General features: G+C 46.2%; 2 protein-coding genes across 5 annotated transcripts in view; one reads left to right on the top strand and one right to left on the bottom strand.

Moving 5' to 3' along the window:
- LOC112658473 (uncharacterized) overlaps positions 1 to 23,762 on the bottom strand; it is a 444,780-nt gene that overhangs the window by 219,806 nt on the left and 201,212 nt on the right. The gene's annotated exons all lie outside the window — the stretch shown is intronic.
- FYN (FYN proto-oncogene, Src family tyrosine kinase) overlaps positions 1 to 23,762 on the top strand; it is a 211,362-nt gene that overhangs the window by 137,409 nt on the left and 50,191 nt on the right. For all 4 annotated transcript variants that reach the window (XM_025444839.3, XM_025444838.3, XM_049092471.1 and 1 more), the window contains 2 exons: positions 15,996 to 16,253; positions 19,800 to 19,896. In XM_025444839.3, the coding sequence (XP_025300624.1) occupies positions 16,007 to 16,253; positions 19,800 to 19,896 (344 nt within the window). In that variant the 5' untranslated portion in view covers positions 15,996 to 16,006. The remainder of the gene's footprint in view (positions 1 to 15,995; positions 16,254 to 19,799; positions 19,897 to 23,762) is intronic.

Here is a 23,762-nt window from a genome sequence, read left to right as displayed (position 1 = left end):
AGAGATACGGAGATCCAGTAACTTTTAGCAACATTTTTAAATCTTAGCGATGAAACCTGTGTAGAAAGTGCAAATCTTGAGAAGCAAGTTGCGTAGGGAATTAAGAGGGGTCTTGGTGGAGCGGGCATTCGGAGAATGTGTGTCCAGATTAAAGATGAACCCTCTCTCTGCATGGAGCCTGCTTCTCCCTCTGCCTGTGTCTCTCTCTCTCTGTGTCTCTATGAATAAATAAATAAAATCTTTAAAAAAATAAAAAAAATAATTAGTATTAAAAAAAAAAAAAGATGAACCCTGGCAGAAACCAAGAGTGTGCAGGCTGGTTTAACCGCGGGACCTTTTGTCCTCCCTCCCCGCTGCCTGGGCTGATGATTAGCATGTCAGGTCGGCCTTTGTCAAAAGAGAATTATGGCAGAGCTGGTGCCCAGGCTCAGTGCAAGTACGTACCATTTTCATTCGCCCAGTCAGCTGGGGTCGCATGGAACCAGGACTGGGGCACAGCAGGAGGCCATACTTGGGTCACTGTCACCTGGAGTCTGTAGGGCTATTGCACAGGAGCGCGGCCTGGGCGCTGGGGACAGGCTAGCTCTGCCTGGTGCTGCTGCTCAGAGCTGCTGACTGGTGACCCTTGCTGGTGGATGGGCAGTCTCCGTCCCCTGACTGTGGTGAGCTTGTAGATGTGAGCAGAGCTGTCATAGCCAAAATATAAGCCATCGTCTTCTGACATCAGCCTAAAAATAAAAAAAAAAAGTGTCCATATTACATATTCCATGCAAAACTGAGACGTAACCGCCGCTTCTGCCAAAAGCCGTTGCTATTTGGCTTGGTGCAACAAACCGTCTGTGGTTGGAGGGGGACCTCACACGGACCTGCACCTCTACCCCTAGCCCCTTCCGCAGGCTCCCCTTGCGGACATCGGAGGTCATCAGTCCGTTGTTGCGCAGTAGCTGTTACGTGCCCTTCTGAGTGGACAGGTGTCATCTTTTTCCAGATGCCGTGCATCGCAGGTGTCCATCTGTCTCTATTGTTGTCTGTCCTTGTCACACTTAGGCAACCGTCTACCCAGCTGCACATTTCCCCCTCCTGCCAGCCCTAAAAGATCTCGGGCTTCTCTTAGCGACAGGCGCCTCTGAACATGTCACTTAACGTGGTCCCATAGTAAACCGGCTCGGCTGCAGGACAGTTTTAGATCTGCATTCTCGCTTGCAGCAAAAGCTACAGTGTCGCCGTGGTCGCGGGTGATTCATGAGGTAGGAAGCAGGCAGAGATGGGAGCTAGAAATGGGTCGTTTGCCCAGCTGAAAAAGTCACATCTTACTCAGATGCACCGTCCACCCGCGTGCAGGCTTCTCCCACTCTCGGCTTCCGTGTCTGGCTCCCCCGTGCTTCTCCTCTCCCGGCCCCATTCCAGTACGTGTCTGTCACGACCCAGTCCCTCTCCCGCTTAATCCTGAGCATCAGCTAGTTAGTGTGTAAGTCCTTCAGCCCTATTAGCACACGTTTAAGATTATGTCTTAGGCTCAACTGTGGGTTGCAATCCAGTGCGGCCTAGCTGGGGGGCTTTAGGCACGTAACTTGCGCCCCTACCCTTGTCCCCTCATCTGTAAGAAGCTGCCAGTGAGAATAATGCCCAGTTCACAAGGCTGTTGATGGATCAGAGGAGATCGTTTGCTTATCACGCACAGCACAGCTTCGGGGACTCTAGTGAGCGCTCAGTAAAGTGGACGCGTCGTTGTTTGTGATCTGGCCTCATTTCCAGCCACCTTCCCAGCTGCTTCTAGCCATTGCGTTGAACTACCAGCTCCTTCTTGAGCGGGAGCCTGGTGCCTTCATTCGTAGAGCCTTGCAAGAGGCCGGGCACACGTTTCAGTGCTCTGGAAACGCAGAAACAAATCCCGTAAGCCACATGGAACTGTGTCCTACCCCACGTCTGTGCTCTCGTGCACTGTGCCGCCCTCTCCTCACCTGGACCAGGTACCTCACGGTTGCCGGCCTGGATCAATTCAGGTCCCTCGGTGCTCCCTCCCCAACCCAAGTCCAGATTTGACGGTCTCCCTCCTAAGGAGCTATAAGCACCTCGCGGGCAGGGTCTTGTTTACTTGAGTCCGTGCCCACAGCCCTCTGTGCAGTGCCTGTCACACACGATCAATATTGTTTGCTGCATAAAGGCTGGCGGTAGGGCTGGATGTAAATAAGAAGAGAGATGAAAATGCACGGAAAGTGAAACCATCAAAAACTAGTGATTTGTCACTATGGTGATTCCTGAGTAACTCTTGTTTTGGGGGAGGGTGGGGGAAGTTTCTTTGTTCCGTGTAACCCCCTCACCTCCAGCAACTCAGGAGAACAGCTATACCTGGCAATCCCAGGAAGGACTCAGAGAGAATCGGGGCCTCCCTGTGAGGAGGGGGCCGTAGGTCAGGACCAGAGCCTATCTCGAATACCTGAGCTGGTGGTGCCGTGTCGTGAGCCGTCCTTCACTTGAGCAGCAGAGGGAAGTGGAGGGGATGGTTGGGTCTTCTGAAAACCACATGAGAAAGAGCATTTTAAACCATCGTGCAAAAAAAAAAATAAAAGCTGTAGGGCATAGCCATGCCTGGTTCTTATCATGTCGTAAAAACTCTCACGATATGCCACGGTCCAGGCCCTGGCCATGGCCGAGGGACAGCTGAGCATTCACAGCCACACCTGACCACTTAGGTCACTCCCTAGGTCCTCAGGATCAATAACGTTCATCTAGGGCTGCGGAGAGTGGAGACCCCTGGGCCTGTTCACAGACTCAGTTCTGCTCAAATGTGTACAGGAGGGCTGGGCTCCTTCAGGAATGTTGGGCCTGGTATAAGAGCTCCTTCTTGAGGCCTGTTGCTGGACCGACAAGGAAACAGGCCTCCACGGTGTCAGGGGATATGCTCCGGACCACGGGGCACCTCACAGCCTTGCCCCAGGCTCTGCCACTGCTCCCACGCCTTCTCTAATCCGGGACCCGGTTCTCCAGGACTGAGGTGTCCTGGGGACTTCGGAGCCAGCCCTAAGCTGGACCGCTGTAAAGAGAAGAACACTGAAAGAGCACGTTCAGCCCTAGTGCAAAACATAAAATATCGGTGGGACACAGCAATGCCCAGCGCCTGTCACACCATTAAATTTCTCATCCTGGGTTCCTTTCAAAAAGAATGATGAAAATGGCGAGGAGCGAAGCATGCTCCTCAAAAGGAAACACGGGGCCGTAGGAAGAGGATGTGATCGCATTAGACATGGATCCGGGTCCCACTGACTGGGTAACCCCAGGCAAGTCAACTTGAACCCTGTGAGCCCGAGATTCCTTAACTGTGAAATACCCTTCCGAGGTGGTTCGGAAAATTGACTGAGATACCGTACGTGAAGTGCCAAGCACAAGATAAGTTTTCAATAAATGGTAGCCATTGTCACGGCTTGTTGTCACTATCCGACTAACCTGCTTTCACGTGAGTTTAACTGTTGGTATCGAAGGAGGTTAGAAGCTATGGCGGAGAAAGAAACCAAGTAAGTGAGCAGTAGAGCCACCTTCGACCTCTATGCTAGATTTCCTTCCTTCTTGTGTTAGGGCACAGGCTGCCTGTTAGAACAAAAAGACCCGGCCCACTCCTCCCTGCAAACATCCAGTGGCTCCCACGAGATGGGCACTCATGCCTCTCGTGCTGGGTCCGAGACCACAGCTCTGAGGCCGATGAGCAGCCGTGCTCCACAAGACCATCTGGGGCTCAGGTTCCCCTGTGCTGCCGTTCAGCCATCCGCTGTTGAGTTGCCATCCTCTGCCTGCCTGAGGCCAACTCACCAGCAGCACGTCCACTTTCCAGCCCACAGGCAGTGGGAAGGAGGATGGAGAGCACCCCACTCCCTTTTAGAAGACCCAGGGGTTGAACATACCAGCTCCATTCCCAACCCGTTGACCAGAATTTGCCTTGGCCGAGCCCAGCTGCAGGGGAGTGCGAAGTGGAGTTTGCAGGTGCCTGGCCATGGGGTCGCTGCCGAGGGAGGGGGTGGGGCTGTGGCACAGCGAGCCCTGGGCCGCACCCTTCTCACCACCCCCCACCTAGGCCCCTTCTCAGTGTGCGGAGTTGGGCCTCAAGGCTGCGTGTCCCTTGCCCCTCGGGCCACGGGCAGCCGTATCCGGTACCAGAAGCTGCCAGGGGACCATGTGGGCCGTCTTCTCTAAGGACATAAACCCCAGGCTCACCTACTGCTCAAGACAAGGCTCTGGAAAGCACGCTCTGCCGCTTTCACGCGCCCAGTGGGGCCGCCGTTGGATGGCTTTATGGTAAACGTAAGCCATGGTGTCTACGCAACTATGCTGGTATGGAAACCGCAGCTTTCCTTTTCAGATTTGTTAACAGCAACCTGGCAGGATTTCTCTCTGGTGCCAAGTAGGTCATCAGCCGGTGGTCTCGGCACACGTGTTCCTCCCACAGAGCGGCCACAGCCCGGGGCCGGGGCAAGCATCGCTGCCTGCCCTCGGCGGTGCACGTTCCCTTCCTCTCACTTGTTACCTCCCGCTGCTAATCTCCTCATGCCTCTGTGGGCACCCGGCCTGCAGGCTCGCTTTCATGGGCGCAGACCTCCTGTGAAAGCCTCTCTGACGCAACCACCGCATCGTCAGGTGAGAAGAGTCATCTGAGGGGAAGGCAGAGACAGTCGCGCTCCCTTTAGGCGCGGGGGCCGTAGGAGGAGGCTGGCTAGAGCCCCGCCGGCCTCTGGTTCCTTTGTTCCCATCCTCACTGTCCCTGTTGTTCCTCGTCCCAGGAAAGGCCTAGAGTTAGGGGCACTTCTGCAGGCCGACTTTATCAGCATTCACACCAAAGCAGCTGCCAAGGAGCTTTGAAATTCTAGACCCCTGCAAGGGATGCAAAAGTTACGGCTTGGAGTGTTGCACATTCCTTGCAACTTTAGAAAGCGCCAACATAAAGATCCAGGGGAGGGGGGACAGGGCTTCATGTCGGTCTTCAAAGAAAAGACATCTGCCTCAGTGCCAAAAACACAACGCAAGTGGCTTCACAACCAAATTCTCAGGACGGTGGATTTTGATGCGCTCCGACTCCATAACCAGACAAGTCATCAGTGGAAAGGGGGTCTCCCGGGGACATGAACACAAACATGAGCTCGAGGGCAAAAAAAAAAAAAAAAAGAAAAAAAGAAAAGGAAAAGGAAAAGGAAAATTTCCTTATTCAAAGTCCATTCTGTTTCTTCAAAGGAGTAGAGCTTCTTGACTGGAACTGATGAATTAAAGGGAAAAAGAATTCACTGTTTTCTGAAAGGATGAGGCCACTTTTGCAGAATCATCTGGCGAGAAACCTCCACAGAGACTAGAAAGATTGGCAGAGAGGGTCTTTGTTTGGCCTTGGAGAGTGAACCTCCTTCGCGTTCACTCTCCACATTGGCGGGCAGGGGGCATTGATGACGCCTGTTCACACAGCTGCATTGTGCTAATGTGCTTTCTTGTGGCTCCGCCAGGTGACACCCTGACCCTTGGGCCCTTGGCCAGTTCAGCCCAGAAAGCCAGGCTCTGCCACTGTGGCCCAGATGTGACACTGACTCTCCTGTTTCCTTTGGCCGGTTCGTGAAAGGAAGCCTACATTTTTATTTTTGTTTTCCTCTGGTTGTTTTTATAAAACGGGACCAAGGAGAGTAGAAAGATACTTGACCAAGTACCAACATTAATTAGGAAGAAGCATCTTTGTTGAATCCTAGATGTTTTTGAAAAACTTTAGGCCACATGAACCAGCGTTGGTTACTATTCTGTGCCCTGCTTGGAAAACACCAAATTCTAAGGACTGGAGAATTCTAGTCAAAGTCCAAAGCCAAACCATCAAAATGCCAGGCTGAATGTCCCAACAGGAAAGAGTGAGGGTAACAAGAGGAAAATGCAGAATTTTTCTGCCTGCCTCCCTGAGCAAGTCGTCTTGTGTCCACCAACAGCAAGCATCCAGAGAAAAATGTGTTTCGCTTCATTCTCCCCACCTAGAGCCATGCCCGCGTGTGGTCTTCAGGCCCTCACTCACAGAGAGGTCTTGCAGGCACCTTAATAACCAGAACTCCTTGGTGGTATTCCAACGTTGACTTGTTCAGAGCACGATCATACTGACTTCATTGGGTTTCCCCAGGTACCTAGGAGCTTGGGACCTGAAGGCTCTCAAGAACCCACTAATCTAGCCACCCCACTTCTGGTTCTGGTATCCCAGATTCTACTCCTTGCCACCTGCGTGGTCCTCTGAGTAGATTGTACGCTGTGGCTTTGCTTACTCTGTGCCCTTAATTAGATGTTCATGGCCGCGCATCTGTGTACATTCACCACCCCACCCCCAGCACTGCTCCCTCACTGCCCCCTTCCCAGCGCAGATGTTATGAAGACTCACTCAGAAACTTCTCTGCCCTAGGGGCGCCTGGGTGGCTCAGTTGGCTAAGCAGACGACTGTTGACTTAGGTTCAGGTCATGACCTCAGGGTCCTGGGATCGGGCCCTGCATCGGGCTCTACACTCAACGGGGAGTCTGCTTGAGGATTCTGTACCCGCACCCCCCCCATAAATAAATTAATTTAAAAGTAAAATAGAAGAGGAAATCTGTTCTTCGGTACCTTTCACCTTTCAAACCTTCCAGGAGGAGAGGTTGCTTCTTTTTTTTTTTTTTTTTTTTTTTTTTTGAGAGGTTGCTTCTTAATAGACGTTAGAATCAGTCCATCTCACTCTCAACCTCTCGTTAATGTTTCAGTTCACAAAGCATACTTCATCCATGTGTGGTTATATACTTCTATACAAATTATATCAGCAACTGATGAAATTAAAGAGATCTTTCCTGTTTAAAAAAATGCTTTATTATAAAAATTGTGCTTTCTTAGTATAGAAAAGCTGAGGGGAAAAAAAAAAAAAACAGAAGAAAGAATAGTCACACGTGGTGTTATCCTGCCACACACCACCAACAAGCATCTTGGTATCTTTCCCTCCAAACAGTTTTTAAGGCATTGGTCATATAGTCACAATCATGTGATCCTTCTTACTATGATATGAGCATTTTTCCATATTACTAATAATTTTCCATAAGCATACGTGTTCATTTCTGTCTTACTTTTCTTGATGGGCACACCTCACCATTTACTTAGCCATCATCTTCTTGTTAAATAAGCAAGTTTTCTAACTTTCAAATTATAAGAAATGTATCATAGGATGTCTTCATGTGTCATTTTTCAGAAAGCATTTTTTCAGCACAGATTCACAAAGAGCAGGCCCATTTTTAAGGGTTTTTTTTATGATATTGTCAGATTGGTTCTTGAAAAGGTTATACACTAATTCCTTGTCTTCTGTCAGCGATATATGAGAATAGGCATTTCAGGTCACTATTGTCAGACTTCCTTTTGAAATTTGGTTAATCTGAGAGGTGAAAGTCTCTCATTAGTCTACATTGTGCTTCTTTGATTACTACTGAAGGTAACATTTTCCCAGAAGCTTCACAAGTCCTGTTTTCCTTTCTTTGAATTACCAACTAACATGCCTTCCCATTTACCTAATCATAGTGGGGTTTTTTAATCTATATACATTCCTTACATATTAAAATATTAACCCAAGAAAATTGAAAGCATATGTTCACATAAAAGCTTATGCATGAATGTTCATAGCAGCATTATTTCATACAGCCAAGAAGTGGCAACAATCCAAAAGTCGATCAACTGATGATCGGTAAAAAACTAGAGGTATATCCATACAACGGAATGTTTTCAGCCATGAAAAGGAATGAAGTACTGATTCATGCTACAGTATGAATGAACCTTGAAAACTGTGTGCCGGCTGAAAGAAGCCGGTCACCGAAGGCCCCACATTATATGATTGCATTCGTATGAAATGTGTCCAAAAAGGCAAATCTGTGAAGACATAAAACCATTGATTGTCAGGGGTGAAGCTGCGAGGGGAATGAGAAGTAACTGCTTAATGAGTTCAGGTTCCTTTTGGGGGTAATGAAAATGTCCTAGAGATTAGATATGGCAGTGGTTTCCTTTGTATATTAAGCATACAGGTTAATACATCATGCATATGTAATATGTAGATATATTAAAATATATTTAAAAACCACCGAACTGTATACTTTAAGAGGGTGGATTTTATGGTATGTGAATTAAATATCAATAAAAATAAGATAAAAATTCAAACTAGTAACCACAAAAGCACTTTTTTTCTTCCCAAACGGGTGGGAGAAGACCTGAAAAACTTCACAATCTGTGCTCTCCTTCTGAACCCTTTGACATAGAGACGCTTAAAACATTTCTTTCTTTCTTTCTTTTTTTTAATTAACATTTTGCTCTTGTCTTAACTCTGGGATCTGAAGCGAAGTGAATGTAAGAAGAAAATGTTCTTCCCTCCTTTTGGAGCCTTTCCACGGTTTGATGTTAAAACCTCATTTGGCCATTTGTGTTTGGGACTTGTTCCAGCTTCTCGTTGACTGCAGTGTTAAACCTCACCATTGGGGTCTAATGCTTCCATTTCTTTTTTTTATTAAGTGCTTTTGAATCTCCGGGCATTGGGGAATGGAAGGTTTTACAGAAGGGAAAGGAGAATACGCTACAGGGTGTGAGCCACTGCTTCTTGGCCTGGCCGTCATTTGAACAAGATAAGCCAGGGAGGTAGCCAAAAAATATTCTAGGTGCCAGGAATATGGGTTTTTTTTTCCTTAAAGTAATGTGACATTTGTGAGCATGATTTATAGTAGTTCAGCTCCTTTGCTGTGCAGTACGGAACAAGATCCATCCTTCTCACCCTCCAGAGGACCTTGCAGCGTCATGCACAAATGATCATCCAACAGCACCTCTTATTATTTCCAAAGCAAAGCTTTCATTTGATTTTTAAATAGGATCCGTTCTCCTACTATTGCATGTGGCCAGCATCTGCACTGTATATGTACCTGCGTTGGCATCACCTCAAAGATGTGACGTGGTATTGCTTGTGGGGTGGGAGGGGGGCTCTCCCTTATGGGACTCCACCAAGAGTAGAGATCTGTTATTTTGTGCCTGGAGGAGGCATTGCTTGTGCTCTGTTTATACAGTAAATATGTTCCAGCAAGTTTTGCCTGTACAGCAAATCATGTCAGTGCTCACTCCTTTGTGGTGTGTATAAACACTCACTGCATTAGGACCTGTCAGGAGCTTCGGTGCCATCGGTTCAAATGCTCATGGAGACCCTACACCACATGAAGGAAGCCCGTGACTCACCACACGCGGCATGGTCCCCGAACCCTTACAGAGCCCACGGTCTTGAGGCAGGATGTAATGCAGGGGAGTGAGGCCCAGTGCCTAATGTCAGGGTCCCCAGTAGTCATGCCCATGAAGCTGAGCTCTGTAGAACCAGGAGGCCATCCCCACAGGCCTCTCCCTCCCCTCCTTTCACCACACACCCACACCCCTACGTGGACTAGCCAGGAGTCCACAGGGCAAAAGGCAACTCTGATCTACAGGCTCCGTGCACCAGCCATGGAATCAGTCTGTCTGCCTTCAGATCTCATCTCCACCCCTGACTGAGCTGTGGGCAAAGTCTCAAACCTCTCTGTTCCTCTGTTGTAAAACAAGGGGACATCATGATATCTCTGTCTTAGCATTGTCCTGAGAACCTAGTGAGACAGTATGTTCCAGTACATAGGATAGTGCCTGGCTTGCAGTGAGCCCTCATTGGACATTGGTCATCACCACCAAGATTGGAGCCTTTATCTCACTGCTGCCCATTCCACCAAAATAGGGATTAGTTTTCTCTTGCTGTGTCACAAATTACTACAGACGTAGCAGCTTAAACAGCCCCCATCTATTAGCTCACAGTTCTGAGCATCTGGGCATGGTGTGGCTGACCTCTCTGCTCCCAAGGCTGTGTTGGCCAACAGCATTCTCATCTCAAGCCTCAAGGGAAGAATCCACCTCCAGGTTCCTGGCCCAGTTCAAGTCCTTACAGTTGTAGGGCTGAGGTCCCCGTTTCTTGGCTTCTTGCAGCCGGGAACTGTTCTCAGGCCCCAAAGGCCACCCGCATTTCTGGCCACATGGTCCCCTCTATCTGCAAAGCCAGCAGCGGAGAACATCCCTCCCCTTGAATGCCTCTTACATTTTATCTACTTCTCCAGAGAGAGCCCAGTCCCTTTCAAAGGCTCACTTGATGAGGTCAGGTCCACCTGGGATAATTTCTCTCTGTTGAAGTCAACCATGCCAAATAAAATAGCCTAATCGAGGGAGTGATTATCCCATCAGTCATGAGTCCTAGGACTCATACAGGGTTTGTAGCACCAAGGGCAGGAATCTGGGGCACACCTTGGAGTTCTGCTGACCACACCACGTTTTTAGCAAGGCACATGTTTTCACCCCTTCCTTCCATTTGGCAGCAAAGAAGCAGAGTCCTGTGTTTTTTATAGCCAGTCTGGGATTACTGGCTGGACCCCATACCAATGCTGTCTGTGCTTCAGGCCTCGGGTATTTACATGCCCAACATACCATCCCATCTGTGACCTTTTCCCTGTCTTGGGACCGTGGGGAGTGTCTGTGCTCCCTCTAATAATGTTCTGCTTTTTCTCCAGCCTCCCCGGTCGGCACTGGCCCTTCTGCCCTGGGTGTCCTCAAAAGACAACACCACCTGTACTCTCTTGTGGGGTGTTAGGACCCAATGTCCTCCAAAGAGGAAAAGTCCCATCGTAAAGAATTGAAAGTACTGGGAAATTTGGTTGACAGGTTCTGTGTCCCAGTGGCCATTGCCATCAACATGGCCCTCTCTGTCTCTAAATGTCCTGCTTCCAGCAGTTATGTGGTGAAAACCAAAGCAAGCCTTCCCTAGACTTTCAAGGGATTCATTTTCTCGATGGAGAACATAGCAAGATACCGCAGGTTGATTCTTGTGGATGTTTCCAATTTGACAAGGATTAAGAACCCCCTGCCATGGCTCTTCTACCCAGAAGTCAAGGCCTTTGTGATGTGTTTCTGAGACCTCTCACCCTTTTGCCTCATGTAATTACTATTGACCAGAAAAGGGTGGTGGTTGCTCATTAAACTACCAGTTTTTTGCTGTGTTTCCCAAGAAGTGTATGAGACTGTGCAGTTGATCTACAATTCAGCTTTCAATTCTTTTTTCAACTGCCCCTATCTCAGTTGCTTTGTTTGGTTTCTAGGTTCTCTTGTTCTTTCACTTGTACTATGATTTGCACCCAGGTAAAGTGGAGACCAGCTAAAGGGAAGGTGAATGATACCACCAAGAAACATGTCACATCAGGGTACAGTAAGAGTGTGGCTTTCTACCTGTCACTCTTCAAAGTCTGCACTGTCAGCAGCAAGGATGGCAACCTATGCCTCAGGGCTCTCACTTCCCCACACCCACCTAGGTTGGTTTCCAAGACAAAAGTGCTCTCGCTGCTGAAATTAAAATTATTTGTTGTCACTTTCACCTTTCTTCCTCCTGCCATCCCTCCTCTGCCTGCAAGTTTATATGTCTCAAGAGAAGGTAATTTGCTTTTGCAGAAGACTGCCAGTGGCCTTTTCCCCCTCTTTGGTATTTAGTTCTCTGAAATCTTTTCGGAAGTCCTGTGGCGTTAGGACCTGAGTATATACAGGTGTTGCTTTAATGATTGGCATATGGGGAAATGGGAGCTTACCTTTTGTTTTATCTGTGTTTAATGTGCACCTAGGAGACTGGACTGTGGTCTGTGGCATGGGTGGAGGGAGTGTATGTTCAACCAGACTCATTCTGCATCAAAGCAGCCCATGCCCAGAGTCGTGGATAGATTCCATCTTTGATGGCAGCTTCAGTCAATCACTCGAGGGCTTATGTGAAGAAGAACTCTGAGGCCACACGTGGCATAGCACCAGAAAGTGCTGTGATGGGTTGATTGCCATGCTCACAGGAACAGGGTGTGGCAATTCTCGGATTCTCTCTGACAACTCTTCCCTGAGTTGCTTAATGCTGTTGGCACATATAAGATCCACAGGACTAAGGAAATTTCACGTGTCAGGTTTTCCTTGCGTAACAGAAAGAACCCTTCAGTCTTGCCAAAGGATTGAAGACAGGGAAGGCTTTGTGGCTGTAATCCAGACACCTCAACCACGGTTACAGGATCTTATTGGTCAAAGTGCTTGTCCACCAGCTTCTCTAGGCATAGCAGCATGCAGAGAAGGATGGTCATGAGTTCATGGTGTGTGATTTACTAGTCAGAGTAATTCCAAAGTCCCACTTCCGGAATAGCATTATGCAGTGTTTCCCGGTGCCCCACGGATCTTGTGCCAGTATATTAGTACATTATACATTCATAATGGACCTACGGCATTGGCCATAAATGCCACACCACAGAACTATATGTAATAAAGGATTTTTTTTTTTAATTTTAACTCAAATGCTCAGAAGTTTGTCTCATGGCATGGCAAGGAATCTGAAGTCATGTTGAGTACAGCTCATAGAGTGTCTTCCGACTTTTCCATCAGGAAATGGTTAGTCTAACTGCCCCAAGTGGGAGGAAGAAGACCACAAGTTCTTACACAAATATTTTCATTGTGATCAACTTTTAATGTCTTGAGCCTGCATTTACTGATTTATTTCAGTGTCTTCATATTTGCAAACAAGGGGAAGAGAGGAAGCAAGACCTGTGCAGAAACCTCTTACTCGAAACTGCCAATGTGTAAGGTAGTAACAGAGCTATCCCTTCTACAAAAGAGGATTGTTTCCTCCAAAATTGTTTTGACCAACTTTTGTTTTTTTGCATTTTAATCATTTAATAAATACGTATTGAGCTCTACAATATAGCATGCAACAATATTCTAGATAATAAAACAAAACCAAAAAATAATCCCTGCCATCAGGGAGCTTACCATTTGTTTCCTTTCATTTTTTCATAGTTATATATGTGGTGTTAGTTGTTTATTTCCAGTGGTGATACTTTTTCTTAGTGGATTGTGAAAGATTAGTTTTTTTTCTTAGAGTGGTTTAGATATAAGGCCCTATTTTCAGTGGGGTTCTGATGTGTCATTTTTGTTTTGTTTTGTTTTGTTTTGTTTTGTTTTGTTGGACTTGAAAGAGTAGTTTGTATTGGGAGTTCTCTTTGGTTCAGATTCTTTTCTCTGTGGAAAGGAACAAGCTTCTAGGGAAGAATCAGCATTTCTTATCAATTTTTAAATTGATACCTAGCCTACCTAGCCTGCCTGTTCTCCTAGGAAAGGCATCGTGAATTGCACATTGATCACACATATAAGGGAAACCGCTGTTACATACAATTTCAGAAATCTAGATATAAATTCTTTCTCCTCCATAAATCAGGATTTCACAACCTTGATGCTATTAACATTTGGAGCCGATTAGTTCTTTGTCATTGGAGGCTGTCCTGTTCATTGCAGAATGTTTAGCAGCATCCCTGGTCTCTACTAAATACAGTAGTACCTCTTATCCCTAAGTTTCAGCAACCAAAAGTGTCTCCAGACATTGCCTGTTATGTCCCTTTGTGGGGATGAGAAGAGTAAAGTTGACCCCCGCTGAGAATCGCCGATGTAAATGGTGTGATTCCGTGATTCGGGTCTCACACCTTCTAATTAGAGTAAGCCAGTGAAATCCCTGAAAAAAGTGCCTGGGACAAGAACTATCTCTGTCTGGCCTTTGTGGAAGCTCAAAGCAACTCTCTTCCATGAAAACGTTAATATAAAGTGAGCAAGTTATTTATCAGTCTTGTGAAGCAATACCAACCACAAATGATGAAATTCCTTCAATAAATCATGCCTTGGAGATAGTTTGCATTTCCTATTGGAAATTTGTTAAAATGGCATTCATCTACCATAAGTTAGAGAGCATGTTGGACCCAGTGTACTGTAAGTTAGTCTCAAGTGATTTATGCGTAAATGTGTTCCAGATTGGGTGATCTCAGCTCAAGCAGTAGGCGGCTCAATTTCCAGACATTTCCATTCTCAGGAACTGCCATTGAATTCAATAAGTATTTATTGAAATGTGTAATGTAAGAGGACTTTAGAGCACTCTTATGCTGCTTTCATGTCCTTTTTCCCCAGAAAAGCAGAGCTCAGAACAGTGCCTGCCGCCAAGAAGAGTCTCTCTATCTGATGTGGCACTCCACACTTTGGATCACAAAATACTCAGAAAAACTAAGATACTCAGAAAAACTGGCTCCCTCGTTCTTCTCCACTACTGCAAGCCCCTTCTCTTCCTGTACCAGCTTTGCCCTCCCCAGTGAACACATGTAATTACACATGATGTCATGCATTTCTTATTTGATCCTTGGGTTTCATATAGGCCACTTTTCAGAGTTTTGGAAGCCCTTTCCCATCCATTGCATGTTCAGCCTACCTCCATCAACCCGACAGGGTATTACAGTCCAAAGTACGATCATTTAACCAACTTAACCTTGTATTTCTGAATTCTCCTTATTTGTCACAAATAGCAATAGATTAAAAAAATTCAGGATCAGCCACTACTGTAAGTCACTGAGAGCAGAGTTGGTCTTGATGCAGAAAGAAAGAGTAAAAGACAAACATACTAGGCTAGAGAATCTTCACTCATTTGACTGCTGTTTGTTGAGCACTTGTGCATGCCAAGCACTAGCATTAGAACTATGATAAAAGTGGACAGGGCACTGCTTTCCCGGAACCCACAGTCCACTGGGCAATGAGAGAAGTGGACAGACCATGTTTTAATATGGCACAATAGGTGGAAAATCAAGATGCCATGGGAGCACTTAGAAAGAGCATCACCCCAGCCTTGGAAGGAGGGTATGGGACCAGAGAAGGCTTCGTGGAGGAAGCAGTGTCTTACCTGGAACATGAAGGATATGTTGCACATCAGGAAAGAATGTTCGAGTCCAGGGAACATTGAACCTTTAAGGAACTGAGAAGTTTGCATGTTTGTATAGTAGAGTGTGAGACAGGGAAAGTGAGAAGTAAAAAGGAAACAGCTAAGGTTGCTTCTCAGAATTGTGGCTCGAGCAAGTCAGTCATTGATGGTGGTGGCATTTCAAAGATGAGCATAGAAGTAGGTTTGGAGGAGGGTGGTGTGACAATGACCTGAGTTTTTAATCTACCACTCACTCTAGAACGTGGGATTGATTTTTTTAAATATTTTTGAAAGATGTCAAAAGCTAATGGAAATTTGGAAAGTTAATTAGCAGCTTTAAATTATTTTGTTACTGTAGGCTATCATGACATCTGGCAAATATGGTCGGACCTCTTAGTTTCTTCTGCCTATTTTATTTTATTTTATTTTATTTATATTTTTTTTTTAGAGGAGGGAAGAGGCAAAGGGAGAGGGAAAGAGAGAGAATCTTGAACAGAGTCCACGCCCAGCCCAGAACCCTATGTGGAACTGGATCTCACGACCCTGAGATCATGACCTGAGCCAAAGTCAAGAGTCAGACACTTAACCGACTGAGTCACCCAGGCCCTCCTAATTTTATTTTTTCATCCAGCAGCTGTTTCTTAATATTGATACTTATCACCATCTTACTGCTTAAAATCTACCAGGAATGTGCCTGAAGAATGGGTAGCCATGAAAAAAAAGAAGTATGGCGAGCTGTTTAGAGGCTGTATTCCGGCTTTTCCAACATTCTTCCACCTTCTTCCTTAGATTTTTTGTTGTTGCCATAATGGAGATTTTTATTCTAATATTGCATAGACTTTCTAGAGCATACATTATTCTTTTAGATGACTAAATAAAAGCATAATATGTAGTATTGGACTCTCTTTAAGCAGGGTGTGATGTTAGAGGATTTTAAGGGGTGCAGGCCTCATCCGAGGCAATTGCTGCCTGGTAACCATACCCTGTGTGGTTCCCGACACCTAGAGCAGATGGGGAACAAATGTGATTGTCAAGTTAAAGGCCATGAGATTGCTTCTAACCATCAACCTAAGCCACTGCTTTCCCTCATGTCCCTTTCAGGCCTGAATAGCCAGGCGTGAGCCTGACAAATGATTCCTCTTTAATCCAGCAACCCAGCAACTGAGGAGCATCCAAGTTCACATGCTTCCTTTTTGTGTTCAACAGGAATTTAGATAATGGGCTGTGTGCAATGTAAGGATAAAGAAGCAACAAAACTGACAGAGGAGAGGGATGGCAGCCTGAACCAGAGCTCCGGGTACCGCTATGGCACAGACCCCACTCCTCAGCACTACCCCAGCTTCGGCGTGACCTCCATCCCAAACTACAACAACTTCCACGCGGCCGGAGGCCAAGGACTCACTGTCTTTGGGGGTGTGAACTCTTCATCTCATACCGGGACCTTGCGTACCAGGGGAGGAACGGGTAAGCATTAAGCCATTCTTAATTCTTTTGTCAATTGAACATTTGTGTTCCAGGCAGCTCCCTTTGACAAAGGATTTAACATTCGGTTTTTCATCAGTCCCCATCTATCCAAGGCAGATGAAGGGCTATTAAAAAAAAAAAAAAAAAACAAAAAACAAAACCAGAGCTTGATGGACAAATGAAAATGCTATCTATAGTGGTACAGGGGGACCTCAGGTTGCTGCTCTGTGAGGATGCTGCATGGGTTGAGAGGTACAGCTTCTGCTAAGGTAGTCTAGGCCAGTCAGTGGTCTCAACCGTGACTGGCAGACTCAACCGTGGCTGGCTGAGTAACAGCTTTTTTGGAATACTGATTCCCATCCCAGATCTTTTGCATCAGAAGCTTTCAGGACTGGATCTGAGAATGTATGTTTTGAGTTCTCCAGATATCAGTGCACTTCCTCCCACCCCTCAGTTAAGAGCCACTTTGTGGGCGGGGGGGGTGGGGGCAGCACCTCCTCCCTCATCTTCCACCTGGCACCTCTCTCATCTTCCACTGGCACCTCCCAGCCAGTGCAGACATTGGGTAGCATTAGTTTTTGGCCATTCATCTTCGTTAATTCTGTTTCTGATCTTCCCATCATCTTCCATATGACTGAGTTTATCAGCCCTCAAGTATATCATGTATTCTTGTATTTTAAAATCGAATCTCATGTATCCTTAAGGGATCCTTCTCAGCTTTGGTTTTGTTTTGCTTTTTAAGTTTCCTTCTCTTTCCCACCACAAGGCTCTGTTTTACTGCCATGTACATTTGCTGACTTAGCTAATACTTCATAAAATATCTGGCATACATTCTCAGACATATGTTTTGCAAAATATTTGTAAGTTATCTCATGCATCCTTAGCCTTCCAAATCTTCTTCCCAGCATGTGAATCATGGTAACTAGATATTTGACATTATTTGTTCCATACTGTTTTGTTTATTAGAAAAGTTTAAAGAAATGTACATCAGCCAATTATGCTCTTGGCTCATCATGTCTTATATAAGAACCCACTGTGCCTTTTTACCTGGGGAGTTGGCCCTATTGAGGCATTAACAGGTTTGGTTGATTGTTGCCCTTACCCCCACCTCTGCCTACGATAAAGCAGCATAGTTATATCCAAGGCGCCTGATCCAGAGTTTTGGGCATTTTATCATTATATTGTAGTGGTTCCAACTTTCTCTTTAAAGTCAGCCTCACATGAGCAAGTGGATGTTAGTACACTCACCTATCCTTCCTACCTTCCTGGAATGGAGGGAGGAAGGGAGGAGGCATTTTATGGAAGTCTGTCTCTGAGGATACAAGAGGGGGATAAAAAAGAGCCAAAAATGCACCAGCACACACTTCTGTGCCTGCTGAGTTCTTTGCCAACCAGACTGAATTCTGCTGACGCAGACATCGACCTTGTTTGTTCATTCATTCATGAATGCTGGATATGAATCCCTGTGTCTGCAGGTGTCATTCATAAGGTCACTAGAAAGGGCTACTCACCTTGAACATGGGAGTCTATACTGTAGTTAGGGACAATCTTAGTATGAGGCTGCCTGGTCCCTTTTAAGATTTGGAAGTTAAAACATAGTACTCCCAAATGTTGGCACACTCTTCGGCCTTGTATTATTTGGCTTTGCTGTGTGTGCATGTGTGTCTCTCCGCCACTGCTTTTAGTGCTTTAAGGCCAAGAACAGTGCCTGTGTGCCCCTGTGACCTCCTTTGACTCTCCCCTCCATCCTTAGAAGATTAAAAACCCCAGTAAGAACTTGCCAGCTGATGCAGGGGAGATAGTGGGAGATTGGAAGTATCCGCCCTCATGTGCCTTGTCTTCCTCACGGTGGAGCTAGGGCTTGTTTTTAAATTATGTAACAAAAGGAATCTGTTAATAGAGTGTTCAGTGAGAACAGACATGATCTTATAGGCTTCCACTTCTTTGTTTTAAGCCAGTCTCTTTTTCAGGCTTTCAAAGAAATTTAAAGTTGCCAAATGAGCCCTGCTGCTTTGCATGGTCAGACCTTCTGGGTGCCAGGTCTCCTATAGGAAGCCCCATTTGGGATGGGGTAGAAAAACAAGCCCCAGCTCCTTCTCTGGTTTTTGAATAGTCCCAAAGGCACATGTGCTCCCTCGGAACTACCAACATGGCAAAATGGCAGCCTGGTAAAGAGTGAAATCCATGTTGTGCGTTCTTTAGGCCACATCAGGCACTGTGAAATGTGTGGAGATCCAAATGAGGAGCCAGAGAGCCGAGAAATGGAATGTACTCATTAACAATTGCTGCATAACATACCGCAAACTCAGCAGCTTTAAAACAATACATATTTATGATCTCACAGTTCTTGTGGGTCAGAAATCCAGGAATAACTTAACTAGATCCCCCTTTTCAGAACTTCTCACCGGCTGCAATCAAGGTGTATTGGCTGGGCCATAGTCACCTCACAGTCCAACTGAGAAAGATCTGTTGCCAAGCTCATGTGGTGCTGGCAGGACTCAGTTCCTCGTTGGCTCTCAGCCAGAGGCCACCCTCAGCTCTTTGTCATGTGTGCCTTTCCAACATGGCAGTTTACTTAATCAAAGTGTTTAAGCCAAAAGTGGCAATACAGAGAGTCTGCTGGGAAGATAGAAATCACAATCTTTTGGAGCCTAATCACTCATGGGACGTCCCATCACCTTTGCCATGTCCTATTGGTTAGAAGCAAGTCACTAGGTTTGCCCACACTCCAGGGAAGGGAATAACACAAGAGCATGAATACCAGGAGGTTGGAGTCCTTGAGGACTATCTTAGAAGTCTGCCTACTGTATGAAGGAGGTCCTAGGCCACATGGGATGCTGGAGATTTGTCATTGTTGACACCAGACCTGCGCAAAGCAGGAGGGGCCTCTGTGGGGAGCCCCTCAGATAAGAACACATAGAGTGGGTATGAGGAGGAATAAGTGCAAATCAATGCAAGGATAGGCAAATTTATGATAGGAGAGAGGGAGTCCCAGAGCAACTGCAGATGCCAAGAGCAAGACATCATCTAATTGGGGTGAACTTAATGGAGTAGGTCTTCTCAGTCCCAGGCTGCAGAAGGAGTTTCCTGTTACATTCTACATTACTGTCAGGTCATGGGAAGAAGTGCTCTGTTTTACCCTGGACTAACGTGGGCTCCTGAGAGGAGGAGAATTTGTGTCAGATAAAAGATGTCTTTAATTGCTGCAGACCTCCGCAGATCTGAGCGGTAACACTGCTGCTGCCCCCTTGGCTGTGGACATGATGTTAATGCCCATCTCTTCCCGAGGACTCATTCAGAGGTGCACAGAGAAGTGCACCTCCAGCTCTAGGTTTTGGTCGGGTCAAATAATGCTTCCCCTACAAAGACCGAGGCAGAAATTCCGCCCTGCAACTCTGCTATCACACATTAATCACATCACCGCACTGTGTTATCAGTGCTGATTAGATGTAGTTTTTGAGAATGAGATTTGAGTGAAAATTTAATTTCTTGGAATGAATTTCCCCTTGAGTAATAATCTCTCCCCTTTTGATTTTGTTTTCTCAGGAGTGACCCTGTTTGTAGCCCTTTATGATTATGAAGCACGGACAGAAGATGACCTGAGTTTTCACAAAGGAGAGAAATTCCAAATACTGAACAGCTCGTAAGTTTGGAGAGGGAAATGGGGGGGGGGGGGGGGGAGTATGTTCAGATTGGGAAAGAATACTTGTGTTACCAGTCTGTGTCTTTTTAGTATCTGAAATGCTAAAGGAACACCTGCTAACCTCATTAATGAGTAGATACTGAACTTATGAAGAATTGATGAATCAGTGCAGTATTATGGTGTCCAAGGAGCTTTTTGGAGGACACCATAAAGTAGCAGAGTTGATAGTTTTGATTCAAAGGTTGGAAAAATTCCCATACCGCCCCCTGCAGATCTGCATTTTCAGATAATTGGCACAAAGCTTGGCTACCCACATTACCCTCTCTCTCTCTGCCTAGAGATTTTTTTTGTTTTTGTTTTTGTTTTTTGCCTTTCACAAGTTGCACTAGCTGAGCCCTCACTTAGAGCTGGTAACAAGTACCTTCTGTTTTCAAAACTGTTAAATATTCCAATTGGTGAAGCCTGTGGAGGCGTTTCCCCATAGTGAAAATTTGCGAGTGACTGAAATCTTTGTGAGATGGAAGGAGAAGTGACTTCGCCCACTTGTGTATGACTACAATGTGTGCATTTTAGACGTGACCAGTAGGAACAACAGTTACACAGGCATTGGGGAAATTTCAAGGGTAAGAATCACTCAGTTTTCACTCACTACATTTAATATCTCCATTAAGATGAGTATATATAGGGATCCCTGGGTAGCTCAGTGGTTTAGCACCTGCCTTCAGCCCACGGCGTGATCCTGGAGACCCAGGATCGAGTCCCACATTGGGCTCCCTGCATGGAGCCTGCTTCTCCCTCTGCCTATGTCTCTCTCTCTCTCTCTCTCTCTCTCTGTCTCTCATGAAAAAATAAATAAATTTTTTTTTAAGAAGAGTAAATATAGGTATATATGGCATCACATATAGGGAAACAGATTTCCCTTAGTTTTTAAATATTGCCCCTATTAGGTTAAGGCAGTGTGGCTGCCTGAAAACTTCAGGCTTCAAAGAAAATAGTGGTGGGGGCACCTGGCTGGCTCAGTCAGTAGAGCATGCAACTCTTGATCTTGAAGTCGTGAGTCCAAGCCCAACATTGAGGATAGGGTTTACTTAAAACACACACGCACACGCACACACGCCCACACGCACGCACACAAAGGGCTCCTGGTGGTTCAGTCATTTACGCTTTGGACTCTTGATTTCAGCTCAGGTCACGATCTCATGGTTGTGAGATCGAGCCCCAACATGGAGCCCTTAAGAGTCTCTCTCTACTTCTCCCTCTACCCTCCCCCCAGTAGAAAAAAAAAAAGGAAAATGATGATGTCCATCAGCAACTCAGGCCTCCTCCCCATTCCTCAAGTTTTCCTTGTGAGCACTTCCCAGTGACCTGGGAGGAATGCCACTCCAAGGCTGAAGGCCCGCCAGGAAGTGTTTCTGTGCCGCCAGATCCAATTGCTCCCTACTCCATTCCCTGAGCAAACTGTAATGGCAGAAGGACCAGTCAAAGCCCGGCTCTTCAGCTTTGCTGAGAGCTCCAGGGAGAAGAGAGGGGAGCAAGAGGAGGGAGAGGCGCCCCAGGGCATCCCTGTCCTAGGAAAGAGACATAGGGAACTCCTTTGTCATAGGGAGCTCCATCAGGCCTGAAAACTGCCTCCTTGGGAAGCCCCATCCTTCCTTCCCTGGGATGCCCCCAACACTCAGAATACACTGCCTTTCAAGGACAAGAGCTAGATTCCCCCCAGAAGAGACTAGTGACTCCACTGGACCTCAGAAAGCAGTGTCTACATAGGAGCCACCAGGTTGTTGGGACTATTTTTAATTAGTATTATTGTCATCATTAATGGGTGTGGTTGGGTTTTTTTTTAACTAATTAAATACAGAAAACGACATTTCAGAAGTGTGCGTGGTGGTCATGCAACAATGTGAATGTGCTTAGTGCTATCCAACTTCACACTTAAGAATGGTTGAGATGGTAAATTTTGCTGTGCATATTTTACCACAATGTTTTAAAAGTGTGCACTTTGCTGTATTTGCACAAACTGAACATGCCTGTGCAACCAGCACTGAGAGCCAGAAGAACATTACCTGCTCCCTACAAGCCCCCTTATAGCCACAGAGATTTAAAAAAAAAAAAAAAATAGCAAACAGCTGCCATTAATTGAAGGCTCCTATCACCAGCCATGTACAAGTTGCAAATGTTCCCATTTATTCTTCATGGCAGTTGTCTGAGATGCGCCTCGGTGTCATCGTTTGACATATGAGGGGCCAGAGGCTCAAGTTAAGGGGCTTCCCAGGTGCACAGAGGAGCCGAGGGTGAGGTGTGGGGATGGCATCCTAAGGACCATGTCAGGTTTAGTCTTAGAAGGGCCCAGAGGACCACCCCCCACCCCAGAAGGGACTGAACCTTTCAAGATACATGAAAGTTTGGAAGGTTGGCGGGGAAGAGGGGAATTTGGCTTTGATCTCTTCTGATCTGTGATTCCTTATTGTTAGTTTGATTCTCAGATGAATGCTTCTCCTTAGAGTCTACTTACTTTGAAATTCCAAAATACCCTCCACTTCCCCTCCCCATCCTGTGTAATATTCTCTCAGTCCCGAAGTTGGTTGGAACTTTTAACCAACTTCCGAAAGGTAAGAACTGAGAAGCGGTAGGAAGTACCACACAGCTGTTGTTCTGCGGGTTTTGTCCACACTGCCAGGGTATCTACACATTGGATCACAGGCTACTTGGAAAGCCAGTCCTCGCCAAGGTCAAACTGGTGACTTCTTCCTTCGTTCATCTGGATAGGATATACGGTGGCATTCAATTGAAATTTTGGAGAAACAGTCCAGGAGGATCCAGTCTATCTCAGACTGTATTTGAGGATTTGCATGCATGGCCTTCAGTGTTTACAGACTTCCAGCCTCGGGCCCGCTTCTCTTAGAAGAAAATATTGCAAAGGTTTTGTTTTTTTTCACCCTTAATGTTCTTCCTTCTTGCCAGTGGAATTCCTCATCCTACATGCCATTTAAATGCCCTTTTTCAAGGTTGTCGGGGGAAAAAAATAAGATTTTTACAACAAATACAGTATCTTGAAGTAAAGGGTAATGACGGGGAAGAGGAAATTGTGAAGGACAAACCAAGCAGTAATTGGGAACCAGATGGCAGAAGGAGCCCCCTCCCCCAGCCTCTCCCAGCCCCCGGCTCCCCGCTGGCGGGGAGGGGGATGGTGCTCTGTTCTCTCCTCCAAGGGAGTGTGCCCTCCCACCCCATACCCTGCCAGGAGGCAGAAATGGGAGGTGGCAGGGCTGGCCTTTGTGTTCTCAAGGGCAGCAGGAAGCATGTGGTACCCCTGTGTGCCATGGGCCCAGAGCCAGTGACACCACCGCCCCACATGGGGTAAGGGTTCTTCCCCGACCTACTACAAGTGCTCAGTGCAGTATATTTGGACATTAGTAAACTTGAACCCATTTAGCAAACTATTTAAATTCATCTTATTTTATTCCCTATTTTCACATTTCATGACTAGTGATTTACCACCTAAAACTAGTGACTCTTTAAAATATAATACAGGGACGCCTGGTTGGGTCAGAGGTTGAGCATCTGCCTTCGGCTCAGGGCATGATCCTGGAGTTCTGGGATCGAGTCCCCATTGGGTTCCCTGCAGGGAGCCTGCTTCTCCCTCTGCCTGTGTCTCTGCCTCTCTCTCTGGGTCTCTGGGTCTCTCATGAATGAATGAGTGAATGAATGAATGAATGAATGAATAAATAAATAAATAAATAAATAAATAAATAAATAAATAAATATAAAAAATCAATAAAATACAATATACATGTTGCACAGAGTGGAATAGTGCCTAGGGTACTGACTCCTTGCAAAGTTCTTTTCATCTTGATAAGGAGAAATTC

The sequence above is a fragment of the Canis lupus genome, chromosome 12, assembly GCF_003254725.2.
Source record: "Canis lupus dingo isolate Sandy chromosome 12, ASM325472v2, whole genome shotgun sequence".
In the NCBI taxonomy this organism is placed as follows: Eukaryota; Metazoa; Chordata; class Mammalia; order Carnivora; family Canidae; genus Canis; species Canis lupus.
The sequence above is the reverse complement of the archived record's forward strand: the minus strand, read 5'-3'. Positions and strand labels throughout refer to the sequence as shown.